Consider the following 25,729-nt stretch of genomic DNA (forward strand, 5'->3'; position numbering starts at 1 on the left):
ACTATGCTAATGTCGGTTTTAAGTGTAGCTTTGTTGCAGTTAGCTATAATCACAGTAATGCTACATAAGAAAGAACTATAAAATCTCAGTGGCATACAACAATAAGCACTTATTCATGGATCTGGGGCTTGGCTAGGGTTCGGCTCATCTATACTGGGCTTGATTGGCCACCTCTGCTTCAGGTGGGAACAGCTGGAGAGGATCTGTTTCTCCCTGAGAGCTCCAGAGACCCTCTGCTCTGGTGCCCCACATCCTTCTTTGACCAGCGGGCTTGCTGGGGCATATTTTCCTCAGGGTAATAGCAGATTTGTATGAGCACATGCTCAGCTGTGCTGTCACATTTTATACCCCTACTTGCTTCTGCTAACACCCCATTAGCCAAAATAAGCCCAAAGTCAAGAGAGGATATTCCACATTTAGAGGGAAGAACTGCTAGATACATGGTGAAGGGTATAGATGCAGGAAACTATAAATTGGGGTCCAAAGTTTAATTTACCTTTGGGCAAGTTCTTCAGTCTTTCTTCATTTTCAACATATTAGCTTTTGGCTGTTTTCTCTTTTTTTTTTTTTTTTTTTTTTTTTTTTCAGACAGAGCCTAGCTCTGTCACCCAGGCTGGAGTGCAATGGCGCTATCTCAGCTCACTGCAACCTCCAACCCCTGGGCTCAAGTGACTCTCCTGCCTCAGCCTCCTGAGGAGATGGGATTACAGGAACGCACCACCACACCTGGCTAATTTTTGTATTTTTAGTAGAGATAGGGTTTCACCGTATTGGCCAAGCTGGTCTCAAACTCCTGATCTCCAGCGATCCACCCACCTTGGCCTCCCAAAGTGCTGGAATTACAGGCATGAGCCACAACACCCTGCCTGACTATTTTCTTTCATGTTGTTTTTTCTTTTGAATGAGCATGCAAAGTTCCAAAAACCCTGAGTAGAAGTTTGGCTGGGTTCACATTAGTCATATAGACTAACGTAGATAGAATTTGTATCTTTACATTACTGAATTTTCACATCCAATTAGAAAGGTTTTGTATTTGAGTTTTATGTCTTTTGATAAACTTAATTTTTCTTATAAATATTTTCAGACAAACTCAAAAACAGAAAGAATAGCACAATGAATATCTACTCATATGTCTCTCAGGCTGAATAGTTATCAAGATTTTGCCACATTTGTTTCATCTATCCTTTTTTCCCTTATTTTTTGCCTTAGCATCTTCAAGCAAATTCTAGTAATCATATTAGTTTACCCATACACATTTTAGCATGCAGTTTTTAAAAAATAGACATATACGCAGTATGCATTGATACATATGTACCTATATATGTGTATATGTATGTGCCTGTGTGTGTGTGTGTGTGTGTGTGTGTGTGTGTGTGTAATCATTGCAGCTAATACAAATCAACAAGCGCTTCTAGGTATTATCTGATGAACCATCTTTAATTTTCCCAATGTCTAAAAATTATCTTTTTAGTTAGTTTATTTGGATTAAGGTATGTAGATTAAATTTGGTTGGTTTGTCACTTAAATCTTTTCCTCCAGAGTAATCCTCTTCATCTGTTTCTTCATGCCACAAACTTATTGCCGAAACGGAGTCATTTTTTATGTAGAACTTTCCATATTCTGAATTTTGCTGAGTCCATCCCCTGGTGTCATGAAATATGTTTCTCTAACCACTGTGGGATGTTTTTTTAACCACTGTGGCATTTTCTGTTAAGCAGCTAGTTAGATCTAGAGACTCTATCAGATTCAGTTTCAAGTGACATATTTTTTTGGAGGAGGGGAGAAAAATACTTCATAAGTCATCATTGCCTCCCAGGACATTCATCCTAGCAGGGGATACATATGTTTAGGCGTATCAATATTTTCCCCTTCACGTTTTTTCAGTCTTATCCATCCATTATGTAGTTCCCTTCTTAACGAATTATTCCTGTCTCAATTCATTGTTTCATTAGGAATTGCAACATTCTAATTCTACCATTCCTTTTGCATTTATTATCATCAATTATTTTGTCACCTTGAGGTAGAATTCATATTGAAACATTTAGATGCCTGTTCCAAATACACACATTTTCCTGAGTGTAATTTACACTTGTAGGGTCCTGTCTGTGTTAAAGATGCTTTGCTGCTCTCCCACCAGGCCTGGGAATAAGCACCCAATTGATGACCAAGTGGATAGATGGGGAGCATGACCCTCCTGAGATTCTAGCCACAGGGAAGAGAAGTCCTTGCAGTGAAAGACCTCGGCCAGGGAAGATGGTTGGACACACATACATACTGGCACATCCACAAGTATCTTTCATTAAAAGGAGGTGACTACTGCTTTCCTCCTCCCAGTGATGGGCCACAAAACAGACATGACATGACAAATTAGGCTGTTGCCTTGTCCTGTGTCCCAGATTTGTTTTAAAAACCATTTTCAATTCATATAGTTTTCTATTAATGTTAAAAGGTTGGAAATTACATTTTAATTTGTGTTAGAGATTTACATCAGCATCATAGAATTCTGAAACTACTGATGCACCAGAATCATAAAATGTTTAATGAGACATATCAATTTAATTCTGCTGCTTGGAACTTAAAGAGCCAGAGTTTGTCAGCATTTTGCTAACAAATGTCATCATTTAAGTGAACTCTGGTGCTGAGTATCTTCACCATTACTAAAATATTGGAAAATGAGCTATGCTTAATGAAACAAAGAGCATTTTTTAAAAATTTGGTTGATTAAATGCAGTTTAGAAATAAACTTGCAAGTGTTTGGAAACAGTGTGGTTTGGTAATGGTCACTATGTTTAAATTCTGATGCAGATGATGCTGTGTATCTGGATGATGAGAAAGAAAGAGAAGAATATGTCCTGAACGACATTGGGGTAATTTTTTATGGAGAGGTCAATGACATCAAGACTAGGAGCTGGAGCTATGGTCAGGTGAGCCATTTAAAATTTGTTATTGTCAAGGACATATTTACTTCATATTTTTTGTCACATGTATCCCTGCAGGGTGCCATATATCGCTATTAGACAAGCACAATTTCCTGCTTTTTAGGATCGGAGACTCCAAGGCAGAGAGTATAGACTCATAAAGACAACTGCATAATTTATCAGCTGAAACCACATATCTCTGGGTATTACAGTGTTACAGAAATGAGAGATTCCATGAATAATGTGACATTCTATTGAGAAATGCTTTGGCCACTTAGAACAGTGAAATCTCATTAGCTCAACCTGGCATGGGCTGAAGTTTTCCTTTTCTTAGAATGAAAGTTATTTTGGTAGTGATGCAAAGAGTACCGCAAGGGATGTGCCCAATTCAAAGAAATAGTTTTTTGTTTTTTGGTTTTTTTTTCCAAAAAAAAGTGTTAGCCTAGGGTACTGCTAATTAGAAAAGAGTGTTGTTTCATCAAAGAATAGCCCACTGGGCTTTTACGTAGAAACATTTTATCAGCTGCAAACTCAAGTTACTATCTGGACATAAAGTAGCAAATGGCATTTCTTTAAGATGTTCAATCGTTCAAACTATTTCAGCTTGATATCTTTAACAATGGAGCAAATGAATGATATTTTACCAGTTTTCCACAAATGAATGCATATCTTGTGATTTCAAAATGATTTTTAATTAGCAACACAAGAGGGGGTAAATGTCATTTCTCGGGGAGCTTTGGCTGGGATGGCTGGAATTGTGCATCATTGCTCTGGGCATCCAGTGGGGAGGTTTCGTGGAATCTGGCTGCACCAGGTCACAGGATACTTCCTTGGCTCTGGGTGCTTTGCTTTGACTTCCATATGGGATCTCCCTGTGTTCCTCACCCACTGCTCCTGTACCTGTGTCATCCTGCCTGCCTGGCTTTGTGACCAGCTTCTTCACCCTGACTCCAGAGAATTGCAGGCCCAGTGCTCAGGCTTGCCCGCCTGCATTTCTGATGTCCTGCCAAGCTTGAGCTGTGTTGGCACCCCTTGTTTTTGGATTCCTGCTTGGCTCCCTTGTACCAAGCCATCCCCTCCTCAGTGGCATGCAATCCTTGACTAATGCCTGCTGCCTGATTCCCTTACCTTGGGTCCTCAATTTCTAGCCTTTAGCCTGGTGATTCTATTTATGGCCCAAATGTGATAATCTATACATAGCTAACGAGAAGAAAAGTCATCAAGGTGGGCAGCAAGGAGGTCTGGAAAGGTGTCCCAAGCCCAGTCAGGGTACTCCTCAGCCAGCTTGGCTTTGGATAGACACCCTGGAGCACAGTCACTGACTGTATTTTCTGTTACTCAAAGAGGCTATTGGTTTGTGGCCTTTGGCCAAAATAACCAGCCACGCCTTTTTGCAGTGATACAGGGAATCAATCAGTCCTATGACTATTTCTTTAACTCTCCAGTTAGTTGCTATCATGCCCAGCAAAAACAGCTGAGAGAAGCTGCTTAATAAGAACCAAAATATTGAGCTATTAGCATACCTGAAGAACTAGTGCAATTACCCATTACTGCATCCATCCCATCAGTTTGGGATACACCCAGAGTGTGTATTCTAACTGGGCTGAATAAAGAATTGCATGGTAATTAGCCATTATGATTGTGGTTTCTGTCACAAGTACTTGGGTGGATAGCAGGCAAGCTTTCTGTATTCAGGGAAATCTCTTACAACAGTGAGGTATAGGTAAAATCTTCCTGTCTTGCTATGTGAACTTTATTCCTTTTTTTAAAGAAGTTTGGTATTGCCTGTGTCTAGCAGTTCTTTCTAAGGAAATTGAACTTGCATGAGACTCTTCCCTTGATAGTGTAATCTACTTTCTGCAAGACATCTGGCTTCTCCTTGATCCTGGGGTCTACCTTGTCTCAGAAGAGGGGAAACCTCAGAGGGACAGTCACTATATGAGGTCTCCTACTAGTTTGGATGCAAACTAAGTAGTGTGAAGTGCCTTCTTGTGATACACCTGAGAGCTCTTTATTTTCAAAATGTATGAGGACTTATATTACTTTTGAGGTCCTAAGACTCTGGCCTGACTTTGGTAAATCGTTCATTCCTTCTTCTTGGGTACAAGAGCCAATATGTTGAAAAGACCTTCTAAATTAACTTGAGCCATTTTCTGAAGAACTTCAACTCAGCTCATGATCTCTGAGTATATCAACTCTCCAGTAGTTCTGTTTGTGTTTCTGGCTTGCTTTTATGTTCTTATTCACTTTAATGGAAAATAAAAGATGTCTTCTTCCTTCTACTTTAATATTTCATACTAAAGATTATAGGAGATCACTATATAGGAAACACATTTTTAAACATTAGGTTGTGGTTTCCTTTTATTTTTCATCAGAGAATAATTTGTTTGCAGAGTGAACACTAAGTGGTTACTCTTTTTTTTCCTCCAAATAGTTTGAAGATAGCATCCTGGACATTTGCCTATACGTGATGGACAGAGCACAAATGGACCTCTCTGGAAGGGGAAATCCCATCAAAGTCAGCCGTGTGGGGTCTGCAATGGTAAGCAGCAACTACTGATTCCTAAAATCTGTTACATCTATCATTTGCCTCAGAATAGATGCCAGTTCATTAAGAGCTGCTGAAATGCCGATTAACACTTAATAAACTTTCATTTGTAAGATTCTAGCTTCTGACACCCAGTATAGCTTCTTGAACTCTCTGAGCTTATCATGTGCTATAAAACAAAATCATCATCTCAATACCATTTGTTTCATTGGCTTCAGGCAAATGATGATAGGTATCATGATACTATAGACCAGTTACTGTTAAGAACCTCTTGCCTAGGGACTGAGGAGTGATCATGACAAAAATGTCAATGACTGTAATCAAACATTCGATCAACCAAACATCAAGTCGCACAGAAGATGTGCAAGGCACAGCTTTTCTCCATTTTCACACTGACAGTAAGAGTGAAGAAATGAGTGGTTCCATCTCATCCTAACTCCTGCTATAAGGATGTGTCACTGTAGGGCTTTCTCACTTATGAAGTGGTATTGATTCTTCACAGGATCCTGTGAGGTAAGTAGGGCAGGCATTACTCATGCCCTTTTGCAAGTTAGGACACAGGGCAAGGACAGCTTTCAGTGACAAAGCTGCAGCTGGATTCCAGTCTGCTGACTTCAAATCTAGATATTTTCTACCTTCGATGCTGCTCCCTACAGGAGATTTTGAAACACCTTTGAGAATGCAGAGACCCTGCAGTGGAACAACTTTCTGAGAAAGGAGACAGAACTCCCATGGGTAGGAAGGGTGGGACCAGGCATGGGATGTTGATTAAATGGGATGTCCAGGACCTGTGCAGTCCTGGATTATACCAATGTACTCAGCATGGAGAGCCAGACTTTGGTACAGAGAAGCATATCCAATCTGGCTAAAGAGTAGATTATTTCTGAAGAAATGTTAAGCTGGGTGGTATTTCAAACAATCAAAGACTGAGGAAAAGAAATACTTATATTACCGATTTCCTTAAGTTATCTAAGAAATTCTCTCTTTGAAAGAATTTTGTGTTTGAGTTTGGTTTGTATATTTTGAGTTAAATGAAATCAATATTGTCAATATATAAAAATTAGACTGAGAATGATGCAAAATATAATTTCTGGTTATCTTTTAAGAACAGTTGCTTTTATTAATAACTAAGCTACATGTAAATGTAAGAAACAGTGGAGTTTAAAAAGTGAAAGCAGAAACCAACATATAAAGGCCGTTTGCTTTCTGTGCATTTACATTCCCTAATGATAAGACAATGAATTCCAAAGATTTGGAGGAATGTAGAATCAGGGAAATGTTTACAAAAGTGTCATGACCATTTATAACCAACATATTTTAGACCTGCTGCTGATCACTGTTTTTACTGTTTTGCTGATAAGATTTCTCTTTTTCTTCTCTGAAGTTACTCTAACAATTTTGCAGTGAGAGGGGAAGCAACAGCTAGCAGCGGTTACATTTAAATTAGCAGTTACATTTAAATCCTTCTTAAGCGTTCTAAAATGATACTCTCGCTCAGCAGCATAAGCTTACTCACACATTGTGTGTAGTTTTACACACCCAGAAGACAGAAATCACTGTCTAACATAAGCCAGTGCAAGAGGGAAGCAGACAGGGAGCAGCTGACCTAATGCTGCCGGTGGTGGCGGCTGGCCAAGCAGAAGCTGTTAAGTATTGAATGAGCACACATACTCTTAATGAAAATTGCCTTAAGATTTTATTAATCATATAAAGCCTATGAAGTTCTAAGTTTGAAATGTATATCCCAATTAAAGGGTTTAAAACTAGACAGAGAAGATCTATTTGGAAAATGGTTTGGATTTATTTTTGAAGGGGGAGGACTTGGGTGTTAAGGGATAGAGGTCCTGATCCTAGCCATTTTGAGCAATATCTCCATCACCATCACACCCTTGTTTACATACACGAAATGTTCCATGGTTTTCAAAAACACTTTCACCTCTATTAGCTCCTTTAAGCCTTAGAATAACTCTGTGAATCCTTCCAAAATCTGCTCAGTTTTAATAATTTTAAAAGCTAAAATACAGAGCATCCAAAAATCAATTTTAAAAATGACACAGAAAAAACATCAACTGTTTTTTGGTCATTCAGGAAGTTAACTCTCCCTTTCACAAATCCTGGAAATCTATCATGAAACTTCTGAATGCAGTTAAACAAAGAACAAAGATAAAAATCTTTTAATTTCTCAATTAATAATTTGACTTTATTAGTATGGAAAGATGTGCTTAGAGAGCCCAAAAGAAAATGTTTTGAAGTTGTAGAATCCTAGCCAGAATCCTGTCACAGGATGACGGGGCTGTGCATGTTTTCTCAGGGTTTCGGATCAGGCCTCAGGTAAAACAGAGGCTGATGCACAGTTGTTCTGAATTCCTCTCAAACTCCTCCCAGCCTGGTCATAGAGGCTGGAAATCCCTTTTGCAGGATGCAAATGTCAGAACAGAGGTAGTGGTGGCATGCGAACTCTCCAGAAGGAATAGCACATGAACCTCAATTCATGTCCAGGTGAGAGTCAAGGAAGGCAGAACTTTCCTGAGGGCACTCATTGCTGAGAAACAGTGAGGATGAGCAGCCCAGTCCTTGCTGGGTAGCTGAAGAGAGTGGAGCTGGGTGGGGACAAGACACAGAGCACATGACTAGGGACCTGAAGACAAATTTGCCTACTTTGGTCAAGACCAAGTCTACCACTGAAGGTTGGCAGGGAGTTTTCAGGAAACAGGTGGGTGTATGTTGGAAAAAAAAAAAAAAAGCACAGATAACCCAAGTTGTGCAAACTTTCAATGATAATCAGAATCTGAATCTGATTTTAAGTGCACAACCCCCAGATAAAAATATTTATTGTTCAATGTATTTATATTTATTGTACGTGACCTTAGATAATTATTAGTTGTAGAGGGCTGTCTTGTGTAGAACATTTAACAGCATCCCTATCTTCTACTCGGGATACAGGTTGTCATACCTGTTCCCTTACCAGTTGTGACAACCTAAAATGATTCCAGATATTGCCAAACATCCACTGGGGATAAAAATCACCCTTAGTGAGGACCACAGCACTAATCCCCTCTGTGACTCAGTTTCCCTGCCTGTGGAATGTAAGTAACACTCTCTTTTCACCTTTATAGAGAACCTGTCTTCCTATCTCTTTCAAAACTTGCTGGTTTTCATCCTTTATGGAAAAGAAAGGGAAGGCAACATCATTTGGGAAGTGACTCAGCTCAGGTCGAGAGATCGGACCTTGATTCTGGTTGTGCTATTAACTTACTGTGTGACCCAGGGTAAATAATTAACCTCTGCTGGCTTCACATCTTTGTCTTTAAAGTGAAATTTTGTCTCTGTATTCAGACCACATTGGCAGCAAGAATATTCTTTTATTCTTCAAAATAGTGCCCTCTCTTCTTTTTTTGTCTTTATAAATCCAGTATCTTCCCTTGTTCTTATCTTGAGTTGCTGTTATTTCACTTGGATGTAAAAGTAGGAAAAGTTATGACAATCTGGACAGCCTGGGTCTATTGGAGTTTCCCAGGAGAAAGCAAGTCCAAAATCCTTTATTCTCATTGTCTGGGGATTAGGCCTGAGATGTTATAACCTTACATAAGCTAAGTTTTGCTTAAGCTTCTTTAAATACTGAGTCGTGCATTCTACCAAGCCATACTGCAGATTGATTTAAGAGAGAAAGGAAAAAAAGAGAAGCAATTAGGAAAAATGAAGAAACTGGACCAAAGTTATACTTCTTCCTTTAAATTGCATTACTTGATTGCTGCTTTCCCTCCAGTGCATTTCTGATGTGACAGTCCCCACCAGGAAAATTGCCAGGGAAAGCTAAGAAGAACGCTTAACTTTGTGCCATCTGAACACTTACTTTAGTCATATGGCATTAATAAAGGATTCTCTTGCTGGCTCCTAAAGTTGCTGTGAATAAGCCAGACATGGACTCTGAGCCCCGAGTCAGACTATCAAAGCAGGTGGGCCATGATATGTAACGAGGACAGCATGGTTCTGGGGAAAAGGGAAGGCTGTGCAACCACCTGTCATTACTGTGGGGTGGTTACCTGTCTATGCCTGTTCCTGCCTCCTGACTGATTGGATCTGGCAGCAACTATAGGCAGAGAACTTCCCCCAAGGAGATGCAGCTGCTTCTGCAAAGGCTGCTGCTTCTGCAGATAATGGCTCGTTATTCACTGTGAAACTCCTGCATATATCACCTCCATCCATATTTGCTCCAGTGGACTAAGGCATTACCAGTGGAGGTTGAAACACACACAGAACCAGCATGTGCAATGAGGAGGACTCTCCAAGAGTCTTCTCGGTGAGGAAGCAGAAGCCCTTGGAAGTGATATCACTCGCTCAAAGTCACGCAGTGAATAAGTGGCTGAGCTGAAACCAGATATTGTCCTTATTCTCAGATCGTATTACCTTAGAGGGCCACTACCAACACCTTATTTCCAATAACACAATTACTATATCAAATTGAGTAGCTGTCTCCTAGAAAAGAACAGAGCCCCAAGGGAATGGAGCCCAGATGAGGTGAATTTTGAAATTAGGGAATAAGTAAAGAAAGGTATAAATCAGAGGATTCTAAATAGCCATAGGCACTGGGACCCTGGAGAATGAGTTTCCAAAGAAGATCAAGTACTAAATATATGACAATGGTAGTGGTGTTTGGTGGGCGTGGTGATAGAAGCAGTGATGATGGTAGTGGTGGTGGTGATGGTGGTGATGGTGATGGTGGTGATAATAATGGTGGTAATGGTAGTGGTGATTATGGTGGTGATAGTAATGGTGATGATGGTGATAGTAATGGTGATGATGGTAGTGGTGGTGGAGATGGTGACGGGGATGGTGGAGGTGATGGCAGGAGTGATGATGGTGGGGGGGTGGTGATGATGGTGGTGGGGGGTTGATGATGGTGGTGGGGGGGTGGTGATGATGGTGGGGGGGGGGGTGGTGATGGTGGGGGGGGGGGGGGGGAGGGGGTGGGGGGGGGGGGGGGGTGATGATGGTGGTGGCGGGGGGGTGATGATGGGAAGGCACTTATTAACTCATTTATTCAACAAGCGTTTATTGAGAATCTACCAGTCTAAGCACAGGAGTACAATTGTGAACAAAATTAAGTTTCTGCCTTCACAGAGCTTACAGTCTAACAGAGAACACAGAGTAGTAAATAGCAAATTTTAGCTCAGCATGGCAAATTCTCTGATGGAAATAAGCGTAGGATTGTATGGGAAAGAAAATCTCTCAAATTTAGCTCAAAGGTTTCCCAGGACTAAACATTAATTTAACCAGTGTGGGGATATTGGATCAAAAGATAGAGGATGTCTGGGACCCCGCAGCAATAACTGACCATGCTATTATTTGAAGAAACCCCTTCTCCGTGGTGGAAATTGTATACAAACAGCTAGTCGCCATAAGCACTGGAGAAAAATGTAGTAGGGGCTTATTTGCTCTTCGGGGGGCTTGTTTGTTTTGCAATTCGGAAAACAAAGGTTGACACAAGTGAAGTTTGTTCCATAGGATCTCAACATTTACAGTTACTTGATTCCATGGTATTCTGATTCAGTTGTAGTAAGAAAAAAGGTAATATTAATGAGGAAATTAGGAAGATAGGATGGGAGAAAAAAATGTCAATATAGTTACATATTTTTAAATTTCAGTGTTTGTACTGTTGCCATCCTGGACTTTCCAGCTTCCCTTGAGATGTATGCATTTATTTTTAACCCTGGCCTTTTGCTCATATCGAACCAGAATGCCATCATTAATCCCCATTAATACTTTGCTCTGACTATGCCTTTTGGGAACTAACTCATGACTAAACTTTTTTAACCAATCGATGTTCAATGTGCTCTTTAGCATTTAAAAAAAAATCTTGAACTTCAGCTAGTAAATCAAATTGACCACAATTGGGAGTAGGCCCTGGATTTTCCTAGAACCCAGTACAAGATGAATGACTGTAGACCTCTGAGATGAAATGGACTTCAGTGCTTCTGATCCTCCTGCATCTGTGATCCTATAGATAAACAGAAAATAAAGTTATTTTCTCTTTGTCCATCTTCTCCTCCCATTCTTTTTGTCCCGGTATTTAGAAAGATTTTTTTCTTTCCATGCATGGAAAAGACAGTAATGACATAACTACTTTGATAACTTGCCAAGCAATGCCATAGGGGCTTACTGTAAAACCATGCTTTGTTCATTTTCTTTCAATTGTTTACTTGGCCATCTTATGGGAAGCCTCATAGTGAGCAAACCTCTTCATGCAACAAATCTTAATTATAAATATTCAGATTACATTCAAAAGTTCACTTTAATTAGAAATTTCACACCTAAGTCATCCCAAAAGAACTGTAAAGTCAGAAATAAATACATAAAGTTTATTCCTTGATCGTGCAGACCAGTCACAGTGTACTTTCATAACAGTTTTGTTTAATTTTTTTTTTAATTACAAAGCTATGTCTAACCTATCCTTTGGTTTATAAAGCAGATAAAACATCCTTTTTTGGAGTGAACGGTTATAGATACATCTAAGGACCCAGATGTTCAGTGGCCGTTGTCCTTTACCTTTTTGAATTACCAAGAAACTTTTTCACATTTATGCATGTGGATCTTATTTTTTGAAAAATTTTACCTATCAAAAAAACCATGATTATGTAATAATAACTTGTTTCCCCATTCTTGTGTCAGACTTATATAACTGCCAATGAGAACTTCTAATGGTGGTGAGGGTTGTAATTATCTCTACCAGATAATGAGTATGACCACACTGAATATGATTCAGTGTCACCTTTGTAGGGGCAAAGATACAACTTCCATCTGGTCTTTTCTAAAAGTGATAACAGCACACCTGCATTACTAACCTGCAGATGCCTAGAGGTGAAAATTCCCCGGCTGGTGACCACCACCAGATGTAGGCTCCATGACGGATTTGAGTCTCCATCCAGTTTCTGGGTCTCCAACCCTATCAGCGTTTATTTAAAAGCATTATTGTCTCTTTCCATGATTCACATCAGGAATGAAATTCCTCACTTTGGAAAGGCAGGAAAAGGCATACGTCTCTGGTGTTCCTTGCAACCTTTCTAATTGTAATGCATATCAATTAGTAAAAGCTCTCACGGTGACAACTTTTGGAGAATCCACTGATTGGTATTAATGAAGGATATTTCTGTAGTCCAACAGAGTAAAGTACTAATTGGCAACTCCAAAAAGATTTTTAAAAAACCATTAAAGTTACAGTCAATGTATTTCTAAGAATGAAAGTCATTTCTATAAATACTAAAATGACCCAGGGAATACAATGATGAATTGGAGGTACAGACTCAAGGCAATTCTCTAATATATTCAAAGTAAACAATATCATAAGGTCACCTTATTCACCAGGGATTTCCATTTCTGTTTGTTGAAGATTTTTAAAAAATTGACAAATCTATTGGAAGCCAGTGGAAAAATGGAACTTATCTAGCAGAAAGTATCTTCAAAGCCACTTTTGAGAAATTGCATAAGTCCATGCCAGCAATAACCAATATGCAGGTGGAGAGACTGAGGTATCAGGAAGTTAAGTAACTTTATCAAATGTTGCTGATAGCACTGAAGTTGTCTGGCCCCACTGATTCACACAAAATGTTATATTTCCCCAGGATTTGTCCTCTGCCTGTCCTCTGTCCAGGTCTCATGAGTTCCTTGGGCACAAATATAATGCCTTTTACATGCCCTGTCTGATTCAATCCTTCTCTTTCAGGTGGGGGAAGTGGGGGACAATGAACTGCTCAGATATTATCTTTTTTCTCTTAGGGTAAAAGCCAGCAATGTAATGAAGTTCCCATTTGTGGCCAAACAGCTTGGTTTCTCAATTATTAAGCTTACATTTCTTATGCCTCTTCTCCCCATATTTTTGGAGAAAAACAGACATTTATTACAAGCCATCTCTCGAATGTGATAATCATAGGCAATCTAAATGTCTGCTTTCCTTGAATTGCTTCCTGGAATGGGGTTTCAATGCTGCAGCTATTTTGTAATCACACAGGCTATTTTCTGAAACATGGGGATGCTTTACAGCACTCCCTCCAAGCTGTGCAGTTGGTGCTGCTCTGGTCTCCTGGGGCCAGCATCCCCGGGACAGATGGATAACAAAGCAAAGCCAGCTCAGCCCTTTAGGATATGTGCAGCTTCACGTACCTTGGGTTTCCTTCATACCTTCATTTTTCCCCCTTTCTCTTATGTGATATTTTCTCTTTCCTTCTCCTGCTCTGCATTTTTCCCTCTCCCATCTGTCCATTCCTTTCATTGAGGCATTTTTGAAGGCCTGTTCTATACTAGCTCTACATCGTCAGCAGCATTTCTTGAAAAGGCCCTTGGAAAGGCTTTCAAAAGACTTTCTTTTGTTGAAAAGACTATCATTTTCTTCATTGAATTGCTTTGGTGACTTTGTCAGAAATCAAATGTCTGTAGGAGTATATTTCTGTACTCCCTATTCCATTCCATTGGTTTATATGTCTGTCCTTATAGGACAATACCATACTGCCTTGATTACTGCTTTCCTCTACTAAATCTTCAAATCAGGTAGTCATTCATTTTTGTTCTTCTTTTTCAATATTATGTTTAGTTATTCTAGATTCTTTGCATCGCTATGTAAATTTTGGAAACGACTTGTCCACTTTAACCAAACGCTTATTGGCATTCTAACTCTCCCATTGTCTTGATCTAGTAAAGAAATATTAAAAGGTAACCTATACTCATCTTCCAGTGACAGCACATCCATTTATTCAATGGAACTTAGTGAGTTTTCACTCTGTGCTAGTCCTGGGAATACAAAGTCAAAACAGCATGGTGCCTTCTCTCCTTCTGGGAACATGCAGTTTGGGAAAAGAACAAAGACAGTCTAACCAATGACACAATGCAACGTGATAAATGGATAGTACTATGCAAAGAGTACTATGTGATCAAAGAGTAAGGACATCCAAATCAGAGTGATAGGTAAAGATTCCCACAGTGAAACCAGCTGAATTTTAAAGGATCAACAGGCCACTAGGCACAGAAGAGGTTTGAGTGTGGAAGGACATTCCAGTAGGAGAGAATAAATTTTCCAGCAGCAGCAAGGCAGAAAACAGCTTGTTGTTAAGCAAACCAGTATGAAAAACCAAAGAGAGGTAGATTATTTTCCTTTCCTTTGGACCAAGTATGTGACCCTGGCTGTTGTAAGTGCCGTGAAAGCCCAGAAAAAAAATTAAGGATGAGGAGCCAGGCAAGGGAAGAAACAGAACTGCTGCTATCCTATTTCTTTTTTCTTGTGCATTTTCTGGGATGCCTGCCTATGGACTAACCTGAGTACTTGACCTTCAGCTCATCTCCCTTTCCTTACTTACAACATAACTTGGTAAATGGCGGAGCAGGCACAAAAACAGATCTCTGCATTCCCAGACCAGTGACCTTTTAAATTTTACTTTTTAGAACTATCTTTTTTCAAATAGCAATTGAATCCAAATACATAAAAGAGAAAAAGCAGAGCACCTATTATTAAAGAAAGGTCATGACTGCAGCCTCAACTACCAATATTAAGTTCTCTTCTGCCCCACCCCACAACACCATAACTACAGCCAAGCATGCCATGAAGCATAATTTGACATCTACCACGCCACTTCCACCTGTGATTGAGTCTGGTCACCACCAGACTGTAGCTGGGGACTTGTGGTTCACAAAGCCTGGAAACAATTTTCTACAGGAAATAATTCTTCTCCTTCAAATTTAATGATAGGACTTTGATGTCAATTCATGTTACCCAACATCAAAATTCATTTTCCAATGGTCTTTGAGAAACGATTACGAACAAAATTAGGTATAAGATTATTTTCTAAAAGAGTTATAGGAATCCTACCCTTTATGAGGACATAACTTTGAACAATGAAATTTAATGGACTATAATAGGTTTATAGCAGAGAAAAGTCATTTTATCATAGCCATATAAAATGTGCGCACAGGAGAAAAATACCTTTGCATATATTTTTAAAAAGCAGAAAAAAAATAGTAACTATACAAAATGTTAAGGTCTGTGCTACAGGAAATTGAAGATCAAGAAATGTCACATTTCTTTTTTTTTTAGTATCAAGTTAGAATATGCTCATATTCCAATGACCAAAATTAGACAGAGTCAGTATGGGCCATATTTTAAGACTCTTTCTATTCTTTGAATTATACAGGAGAAATAGTTTTTAAATCAAAAATAATATTATACTATAGACACTGGTTTAATTTAAAAGTCTTCATTGATTTTTACAGCTTTATTGAGATATAGTTGACAATAAAATGTGCATACAAGTAGATAATGTTGACATGTGTATGTTCCCATGAAACAATCACTAACATCAAAATAATGCATATATCCATTGCTCCCAGAAGTTTCCCTTTTGTAATCTCTTCCTTAAACCACTCCCTGCTTTGTGTATCATCCCCCACCACTGCTTAGCCTTCTATCGTTATATATTGATTTGTATTTTCTAGACTCTTACACAAATATAATCATGCAGTAGGTACTCTTTGTCAGGCTTTAATGCTTCCTTACTGTATTCTGAGCTTCATCCATGCTGTTGTTTGTTTCAGTAGTTCAATCCTCTTTATTGCTGAGTAGTAGTGTTTCATTGCATGGATGAATTACCATTTGCCCATGTATTTACTTGCGGATGGACATTTGGGCCACTTTCAGTTTTTGCCTCTTACAAATAAAGCCTGAAACTGTAGCTTAAAATACTTTTGTGAAAGTCTTTGTATAGACATAAGCTTTTATTTCTCTTAGGTAAATACCTGGAGTGAGATAGCTGAGTCATAAGCTAAACATAGGTTTAATTTTTAAGAAACTATCAAACTGTTTCCTAAAGTGGATGGGCATTTTACATCTCCACCAACAGCATATGAGAGTCTCAAGTGTTTCGTATTTTTTCTGACACTTGATATGATCAGTCTTTTTAATCTTAGACTTTTTAATAGATATGCAATGTTATCCTGCTGTGGTTTTGATTTGTATTTCCTCAATGGCTGATGGTACTGAGCATCTTTTGTTGTGATTGGCCACCTGTGTACTTTCTTTGATGGAATATCTGTTCAAATATTTTTCTCTTGCTTTAAGGTTGTGCTTGTGTTCTTACTGCTGAGTTTCAAGTGTTCTTTACATATTCTGGATACAAGTTTTTTTAATCAGATAAAGGATTTACAAATTTATTCTTCCACCCTGGTTTTATTTTTTCATTTTCTTCACAGGGTCTTTCAAAGAACAAAAGCTCTTAATTTTTATGAAGTCCAATTTATAATTTTTTTATGGATCATGCTTTTCATATTCTATCTAAGGAACCTGCCTAACCTAAGATCACACAATTTTCTCCTATGCTTCCTTTTAGAAGTTTTATAACCCTAGGTTTTATATTTAGGTCTAAGATTCATTTTAAGTTTTACATATGGTACAAGGTATGAATCAAAGCTCATATTTTTGCATATGAATATCCAATTGATGCCACCCCATTTGTTAAAATGATTTTCCTTTATCCATAAAATTTCCTTTGCAACTTAATCACAAATTAATTGTATTTGTGTGAGTCTATTTCTGTGGTCTCTGTTGTGTTCCATTGATCTGTTTGTATTTATGCCAAACGATGTCATGCTACTTAATTTAAAAGTATTACATATAATTGTACCCAAATTCTATTTAATTTTAAGTTTTATTCCATTTTACTTTAATAGGAAAGAAACTAAATTGCAACAGAAGAAATTGTTAAACTTCAAATAAATAGTTCTTCACTACAAGAGATATCATTTTTAACAGGTCTCCTGAAAGTTATTAAAAATTACAAAATCTATTAAAAGAATAAAGGAATTACGTACTTTTAAATTATACTTTAACATTACATGGTATCCGTTAACTGAAAGACCAACACGCTAAACCATTAGCATTTTCACTCTTCCTCTACTCTTTCTCCTATCATGTCTAATTTTTTTTGTAGGATGATTACTGTTTTTACATTATCAGTTTTAAAATTCATCTGTAACTATAAATCTCTAAGATGCTTAACCTGTTTATATTTTTCTCACCACTGAATCTTTTATCACAGAGTCTCTGTTCCTGGGTTCTTTGTTTGATTCAGTCCCTAATTACTTTGATATCACTTTTCAACTGTTAACAGTTTGGTTATGACAAGTACTGTATTCTCTGAAGTCCTTCATGTTTGAAAATGTCTGCTGGTCCCCATTCTACTTGCACACCATCTTAGCTGTGCATAATGTTCTTGGGTCTACCTTTCTCCTTCTCAGGGCTATGTAAATAACAATTAACAGTGTCCTGCCACTGAATAGTACTGTGGTGAAGTCCAAAGGCATTCTCATTCCTTTACTTGTTAATGCTAATGCTAATTTGCATCTTAGGTCTAGATAACTGCACAATTATTTCTTTACCTTAATGTTCAAATTAATTAAAATTCCTAGGCAATGGGCAATCTTCATCAAATTGCCCTAAAGCACAGATTATTCTTTCAATGTATATATTCAATTTTCCCCAGTTAAGTAAAATGTTCTTGCATCATATATATATTTCCTGTTTCATTTGTTGAGTTCCCTATTATTTATTTATTTATTTTATATTTTTCCATAAGTTATCAGGGTACAGGTGTGCTGGGTTACATGAGTAAGTTCTTTAGCGGTAATTCATGAGATTTTGGTGCATCCATCACTTGAGCCATATACACCCCATCCTATTTGTAGTCTTTTCTCCCTCACCTCCCTTCCATTCTTCCCCACCAGTCCCCAAAGTTCATTGTATCATTCTTACGCCTTTGTGTCCTCAAAGCTTAGATTCCACATATCAGTGAGAACATACAATGCTTGGTTTTCCATTCTTGAGCTACTTCACTTAAGATAATAGTCTCCAATCTCATCCAGCTCACTACAAATGATGTTAATTTACTCCTTTTTATGGCTACGTAGTATTCCATCTCACACACACACACACACACACACACACACACACACACACATATATATATCACAGTTTCTTTATCCACTCATTGATTGATGGACATTGGCTTGGTTCTATGTTTTTGCTATTGTGAATTGTGTTGCAATAAACATGCGTGTGCAATTACATTTTTCAAATAATGACTTATTTTCCTCTGGGTAGATACTTAATAGTGGGATTGCTGGATCAAATGATAGTTATACTTTTAGTTCTTTAAGGAATCTCCACACTGTTTTCCAAACAATCTGTACTAGTTTACATTCCCACCAGCAATGTAGAAGTGTCCCCTGATCACTGCATCCATGCCAACATCTATTGGGTTTTTTCTGTTTTTATTTTTTGATTACAGCCATTCTTGCAGGAATCAGGTGGACACATTGTGGTTTAGATTTGCATTTCCCTTATCACTAGTGATATTGAGCATTTTTTCATATGTTTGTTAACCATTTGTATATCTTCTTTTGAGAATTGTCTATTGATGTCCTTTAGCCCACTTTTTGATGGAATTGTTTGTCTTTTTCTTACTGATTTGTTTGAGTTTGTTGTAGATTCTGGATATTAGTCCTTTGTCAGATGTATAGATTGTAAGGATTTTTTTCCCACTCTGTGCATTGTCTGTTTACTCTGCTAACGGTTCCTTTTGCCAGGCAAAAGCTCTTTAGTTTAACTAAGTCCAAGCCATTTATCTTTGTTTTATTACATTTGCTTTTGGGTTCTTGGTCATGAAATCCTTGCCTAAGCCAATGTCTAGAAGGGTTTTTCCAATGTTATCTTCTAGAATTTTTATAGTTTCAGGTCGTATGTTTAAGTTGAGTTGATTTTTGTATAAGATGAGAGATGAGGATCCAGTTTCATTCTTCTACATGTGGCTAGTCAATTATCCCAGAATCATTTGTTGAAAAGGATGTCCTTTCCCCACCTTATGTTTTTATTTGCTTTGTTGAAGATCAGTTGGTTCTAAGTATTTGAGTTTAGCTCTGGCTTATCTATTATGTTCCAGTGGTCTATGTGCCTATTTTTATACCAGTACCATGCTGTTTTGGTGACTATGACCTTGTAGCATAGTTTGAAATCAAGCAGTGTGATGCCTCCAGATTTGTTCTTTTTGTTTAGTCTTGCTTTGACTATGCAGGCTCTTTTTTGGTTCAATATGAATTTTAGAATTATTTTTTCTAATTCTGTGAAGAATGATGGTGATATTTTGATGGGAATTACACTGAATTTGTAGATTGCTTTTGGAAGTATGGTTATTTTCACAATATTGAGTCTACCCATCCATGAGCATGGGATGTGTTTCCATTTGTTTGTGTCATCTATGATTTGTTTCAGCAGTGTTTTGTAATTTTCCTTGTAGAGTTCTTTCACCTCTTTGGTTAGGTATATTTTTAAGTTTTATCTCTCTCGCTCTTTTTTTTTACAGCTATTGTAAAAGGTTGAGTGCTTGATTTGATTCTCCACTTGGTCACTGTTGGTGTACAGAAGAACTAACAATTCGTGTACATTAATTTTGTATCTGGGAATTTTGCTGGATTCTTTCTATCAGTTCTAGGAGCTTTCTGCAGGAGTCCTTGGGGTTTTCAAGGCAAACAATCATATTGTCAGCAAAAAGTGACAGTTTGACTTCTTCTTTCCGGATTTGGATGCCTTTTATTTCTTTCTCTTGTCTTATTGCTATGGCTAGGACTTCCAGTACTATGTGGAAGAGGAGTGGTGAGAGTGGGAAACCATGTCTTGTTCCAGTTCTCAGAGAGAATGCTTTCAATATTTCCTTATTCAGCATCATGTTGGCTTTGGGTTTGTCATAGATGGCTTTTATTACATTAAGCTATGTCCCTTGTATGCTGATTTTGCTGAGAGTTTTAATCATAAGCAATGTTGGAATTTGTTGAATGCTTTTTCTGAATCTATTGAGATGATCGTGTGATTTTTGGTTTTAATTCTGTTGATATGGTGTATCACATTTATTGACTTGTGTATGTTAAACCTTGTCCACATCCCTGGCATGAAATCCACTTGATTATGGTGGATTATCTTTTTGATATGTTGCTGGATTTGGTTAGCTAGTATTTTGTTAAATATTTTAGCATCTATGTTCATCAAGGTTATTGGTCCGTAGTTTTCTTTTTTGGTTATGTTCTTTCCTGGTTTTGGTATTAGGGTGCTGCTGGCTTCATAGAATGAATTTGGGAAGTTTCTTCCTTTCTCTGTCTTGTGAAATAGCGTCAAAAGGATTGGTACCAATTCTTCCTTTATAGCAGGTAAAATTCTTCTGTGAATCTGTCTGGTCCTGGACCTTGGTAATTTTTTAATTACCAGTTCAATGCCGCTGCTTGTTATTGGTCTGTTCAGGATATCTAATTCTTCCTGATTTAAGCTAGGAGGGTTGTATTTTTCCAGGAATTTATCCATCTCTTCTAGGTTTTCTAGTTTATGTGTGCAAAGGTGGTCATAGTAGCCTGAATGATCTTTTGTATTTCAGTGGTGTCAGTTGTAATATCTCCTATTTCGTTTTTTAGTGAGGCTATTTGGATTTTCTCCTTTTCTTGGTTAATCTTGTTAATGGTCTATAAATTTAATTCATCTTTTCAAAGAACCAGCTTTTTGTTTCATTTATCTTTTGTATTTTGTTTCAATTTCATTTCGTTCTGCTCTGATCTTGGTTTTCTTCTGCTGAGTTAGGGTTTGGTATGTTTTTGTTTCTCTAGTTCCTGGAGTTGTAATCTTTCGATGTCAGTTTGTGCTCTTTCAGTCTTTTTGATGTAGGCCTTTAGGGCTTTGAACTTTCCTCTTAGCACCACCTTTGCTGTATCCCAGAGGTTTTGACAGGTTGTGTCATTATTGTCATTCAGTTCAAATAGTTTTTAAATTTCCATCCTGATTTTGGCTCGATGCTCATTCAGAAGAAGGTTACTTAATTTCTATGTATTTGTGTGGTTTTGAAGGTTCCTTTTGGAGTTGATTTCCAGTTTTATTTCACTGTAGTCTGAGAGAGTACTTGATATAATTTCAATTTTCTTAAATTTATTGAGGCTCGTTTTGTGGCCTATCATATGGTCTATCTTGGAGAAAGCTTCATGCACTGTTGAATAGAATCTGTATTCGGCAGTTGTTGGATGAAATGTTCTTTACATATCTGTTAAGTCCATTTGTTCCAAGGTATTGTTTAAATCCACTGTTTCTTTGTTGACTTTCTGTCTTGATGACCTGTCTAGTGCTGTCAGTGGAATATTGAAGTCCCCCACTATTATTATATTACTGTCTATCTTATTTCTTAGGTTTATTAGTAATTGTTTTATAAACTTGGGAGCTCCAGTGTTCGGTGCATATTTGTTTAGGATTGTGATATTTTCTTGTTGGACAAGGCCTTTTACCATAATATAATGTCCCTCTTTGTCTCTTTTAACCACTGTTTCTTTAAAGTTTGTTTTGTCTGATATAAGAATAGCTACTTCTGCTTGCTTTTGGTGTCCATTTGCATGAAATGCCTTTTCTACATTTTTGCTTTAAGTTTATATGAGTTCTTATGTGTTAGGTGAGTCTCCTGAAGGCAGCAGATAGTTGATTGGCAGGTTCTTATCCATCCTTCAGCTCTGTATCTTTTAAGTGGAGCATTTAGGCCATTTACATTCAATGTTAGTATTGAAATGTGAGGTACTATTGCATTCATCATGCTCTTTGTTGCCTGCGTACTTTGTTTTTTTTGTTGTTGTTTTCTGTTTTTGCTTTTTAATTTGTATTTTTGCTTTATAGGTCCTGTGTGATTTATGCTTTAAAGAGGTTCTGTTTCGATGTGTTTTCAGGATTTGTTTCAAGATTTAGAGCTCCTTTTGGCACTTCTTGTAGTGGTGACTTGGTAATGGTGAATTCTCTCAGCATTTGTCTGAAAAAGACTACATCTTTCCTTCATATATGATGTTTAGTTTCACTGGTTACAAAATTCTTGGCTGATAATTCTTTTGTTTGAGGAGGCTGAAGATAGAGTCCCAATTCCTTCTGCCTTGTAGCGTTTCTGCTGAGAAATCTGCTGTTAATCTGATAGGTTTTCCCTTATACATTACCTGGTGCTTCTAGTCTCACAGTTTTTAAGATTCTTTCCTTCATCTTCACTTTGGATAACCTAATGACAATGTGCCTAGGCAAAGAACTTTTTGTGGTGAATTTCCTTGGTGGCATTTGTGCTAATTGTATTTGGCTGTCTAGGCCTCTAGCATGGCCAGGGAAGTTTTCCTCAATTATCCACCCAAATATGTTTTCCAACCTTTTAGAATTCTCTTCTTCCTCAGGAACACCAATTATTCTTAGGTTTGGTAGTTTAACATAATCCCAGACTTCTTAGAGGATTTGTTCATATTTTCTTGTTCCCTTTTCTTTGTCTTTGTTGGATTGGGTTAATTTGAAGACCTTGTCTTCAAGCTCTGAATTCATTTATTCGTATTGTTCAATTCTATTGCTGAGGCTTTCCGGAGCATTTTGCATTTCTAAAAGTGTGTCCAAAGTTTCCTGAATTTTTGCTGGTGTTTTCTTTAAGCTATCTATTTCCTTGAATATTTCTCCCTTCACTTCCTGTATCATTGTTTTTATTTCCTTGCACTGGGCTTTGCTTTTCTCTGGTCACTGCCTGATTAGCTTAATAACCAACCTTCTTAATTCTTTTTCAGGTAAATCAGCGATTTCTTCTTGATTTGGATCCACTGCTCTTGAACTAGCGTGATTTTTGGGGGTGTCGAAGAGCTTTGTTTTGTCATATTACCAGAGTTCATTTTCTGGTTCCTTGTCATTTGGATAGGCTCTGTCAGAGGGAGGGTCCGAGGCTGATGGCTGTTATTCAGTTTACTTTGTCCCATGGGTATTCTCTTGAGGTAGTACTCTCCCCTTTCTCCTATGGATGTGGCTTCCTGTGAGTCAAATTGCAGTGACTGTCTGTCTTCTGAGTCTAGCCACCCAGTGCATCTACCCAGCTCTGGGCTGGTACTGGGGGTTGTCTGCACAGAGTCCTGTGATGTGAAGCAGGTTATCAGGGATGGATACCAGTGCCTGTTCCAATGGAGGTGGCTGGGCTCCAGTGGGGTGCAATGGACTCTGTTAGGGTTCTTAGCTTTGGTGGTTTAATGCTCTATTTTTGTGCCGGTTGGCCTCCTGCTAGGAGTTGGCGCTTTCCAGAGAGCATCAGCTGTGGTAGTATGGGGAGGAACCAGTGGTGGGTGGGGCCCCAGAACTCCCAAGATTATATGCCCTTTGTCTTCCACTACCAGGGTAAGTAGGAAGGATCATCAATTGGGGGCAGGGCTAGGCATGTCTGAGCTCAGATTCTCCTTGGGAAGGCCTTGCTGCAATTGCTGTGTGGGATGGGGGTGAGATTTCCAGGTCACTGGAGTTGTGTACCTAGGAGGATTATGGCTGCCTCTGCTGAGTCATGCAGGTTGTCAGGGTAGTCGGGGAAAGGTGGCAGTCACAGGCCTCATCCAACTCTCATGCAAACCAAAGGGCTTGTCTCACTCCCACTGTGCACTCCTCAACAGCCCTGAGTTCATTTCCAGGCAGAGGGCAAGATAGGCTTGAAAACCTGCCCCAGGCTACCCACCTCCCAGCTGTAAAAGAAAAGGGCTTGGTTCTTGCACCACCTGTGGAGTCTGCACATTGGATTTGCACCCTCCCCCAAGCTCCAGCCAGGAGGCTTCTCATCCCATTCAAATTGTTACAAAGTTCAGCTAGAGATTTCCTTCTCCATGTGGAGTTTTACCCTCTGCTCCTCTGTCCACCCTTCTGATGGATCTCTATGGCGCCAGACAGGAATGTCCTGCTAGGGGACCCAGTAAGTTCCCAGGGCCTTTCTGCTGCTTCCTCTTCCCTCGTATTTCCCTCAGCTCTCCAAACTGACTCAGCTCCAGCAGAAGTTGAAAACTTCTCCCACAAACAGAACTTCAGCTTCTCAGTGGGGATGTGTGTTCAGGAGAGGAGGGTCTACCTTTCCCACTTCCATAGTGGGGCATTCACTGCATTTTGGGGTGGTCTCCTAGGTCCTGCTGTGTCTTGCAGGAAGGGTCTGCTTCCTTCAGAGGTCGGTGGGTCCTCTCAGGATTGCTGGTTTGTTCTTGTAGCTGACCTGGAGCTAAAATTCACAGTGTGAGCCTCCACATGCTCCTCTGTGCAGAGCTGCAATCTAGTCCTTCTTCCCATCCACCATAAGATCCAAATCCTTGGGTTTTCTATTTTCAGGACACTAATTATCCTTACGTTGCATCATCTTTGTTTTCCATAACTATGGAACTATTAGCATCTCTCTGAATAATTTGTCACTTTGTTTTTTTTAATTAGTATTTTATTTGATTATCTCAAGTTTTTTTCTATGTCATTAATTTTTAATAGTATATATTCTGTTTCTTGCTGTTTATAATTTACTATTAGTTCTGTAATGGTATGATTTGGTCTTCAATTTGTTGCCTTTGGTCTGGGATCTAAAAGGTTGTGAGGAAATGACTTATGCTTCTTAGTTTTCTTTTCTTCTATGTATATTTTTTCATGATATCTCTCTCTCTGTCTCTTCCTCTGCATGCAGTTTCTTTTCCCTTTATTTATGCTCATATTTGTATCACTCTTGTCTCTAGATGTTATGTTTGCTGTAATAAATGAAATTCTCTTTTCTCAATCTAAGATTACTTTGATCTCTCCTCTGAACTATACAATTTGAGGCTAATGTACCACATTCTATCTACCCTTCAATGCTCTAGAAGAGATTGGAGTAAGGAATGCAGTTTAAGGAGATGAACAATCTTTATAAGCATACTCAGGCTCTGCTCCTTCTCTTAGGATTTTGCTAAATCTGTCATTCCAGAACTCACTTTGCCTACCTACAGCTATACCTCAGTTCCATTGGGGGATACTCTCAGCTTGTATTATTTCCCAATTGTGTCCCAGAATCTCTATCTCTTTTAAGATGCAGACCCTTTTACACTCATTTCTCCACAGCAGGTGTTTCCACCACTCTGTTCAGAACAATAAAAAGATCAGATTTTTTTTGTTGTTTTTTTTTTTGAGTCAGGATCTTGCTCTGTTGCCCAGGCTGGAGTGCAGTGCAGTGGTGCAATCTCAGCTCACTACAACCTCTGCCTCCTGGGTCCAAACAATTCTCCTGTCTCACCACCGGAGTAGCTGGGACTACAGGCATGTGCCACCAGGCCCAGCTGGTTTTTGTATGTTTAGTAGAGATGGGGTTTCACCATGTTGGCCAAGCTGGTCTCAAACTTGCAACCTCAGGTGATTCACCCGCATCATCCTCCCAAATTACGGGGA

General features: G+C 38.6%; 1 protein-coding gene across 3 annotated transcripts in view; it reads left to right on the forward strand.

The window, feature by feature from the left end:
* Window positions 1–25,729, forward strand: part of F13A1 (coagulation factor XIII A chain) — a 164,905-nt gene that overhangs the window by 61,429 nt on the left and 77,747 nt on the right. For all 3 annotated transcript variants that reach the window (XM_032250040.1, XM_032250042.1, XM_032250041.1), the window contains exons 5-6: window positions 2,806–2,924; window positions 5,353–5,460. In XM_032250040.1, coding sequence (XP_032105931.1) covers window positions 2,806–2,924; window positions 5,353–5,460 — 227 coding nt within the window. The remainder of the gene's footprint in view (window positions 1–2,805; window positions 2,925–5,352; window positions 5,461–25,729) is intronic.

The sequence above is a fragment of the Sapajus apella genome, unplaced genomic scaffold (assembly GCF_009761245.1).
Source record: "Sapajus apella isolate SASKATOON/1434 unplaced genomic scaffold, GSC_monkey_1.0 scaffold70, whole genome shotgun sequence".
NCBI lineage: Eukaryota > Metazoa > Chordata > Mammalia > Primates > Cebidae > Sapajus > Sapajus apella.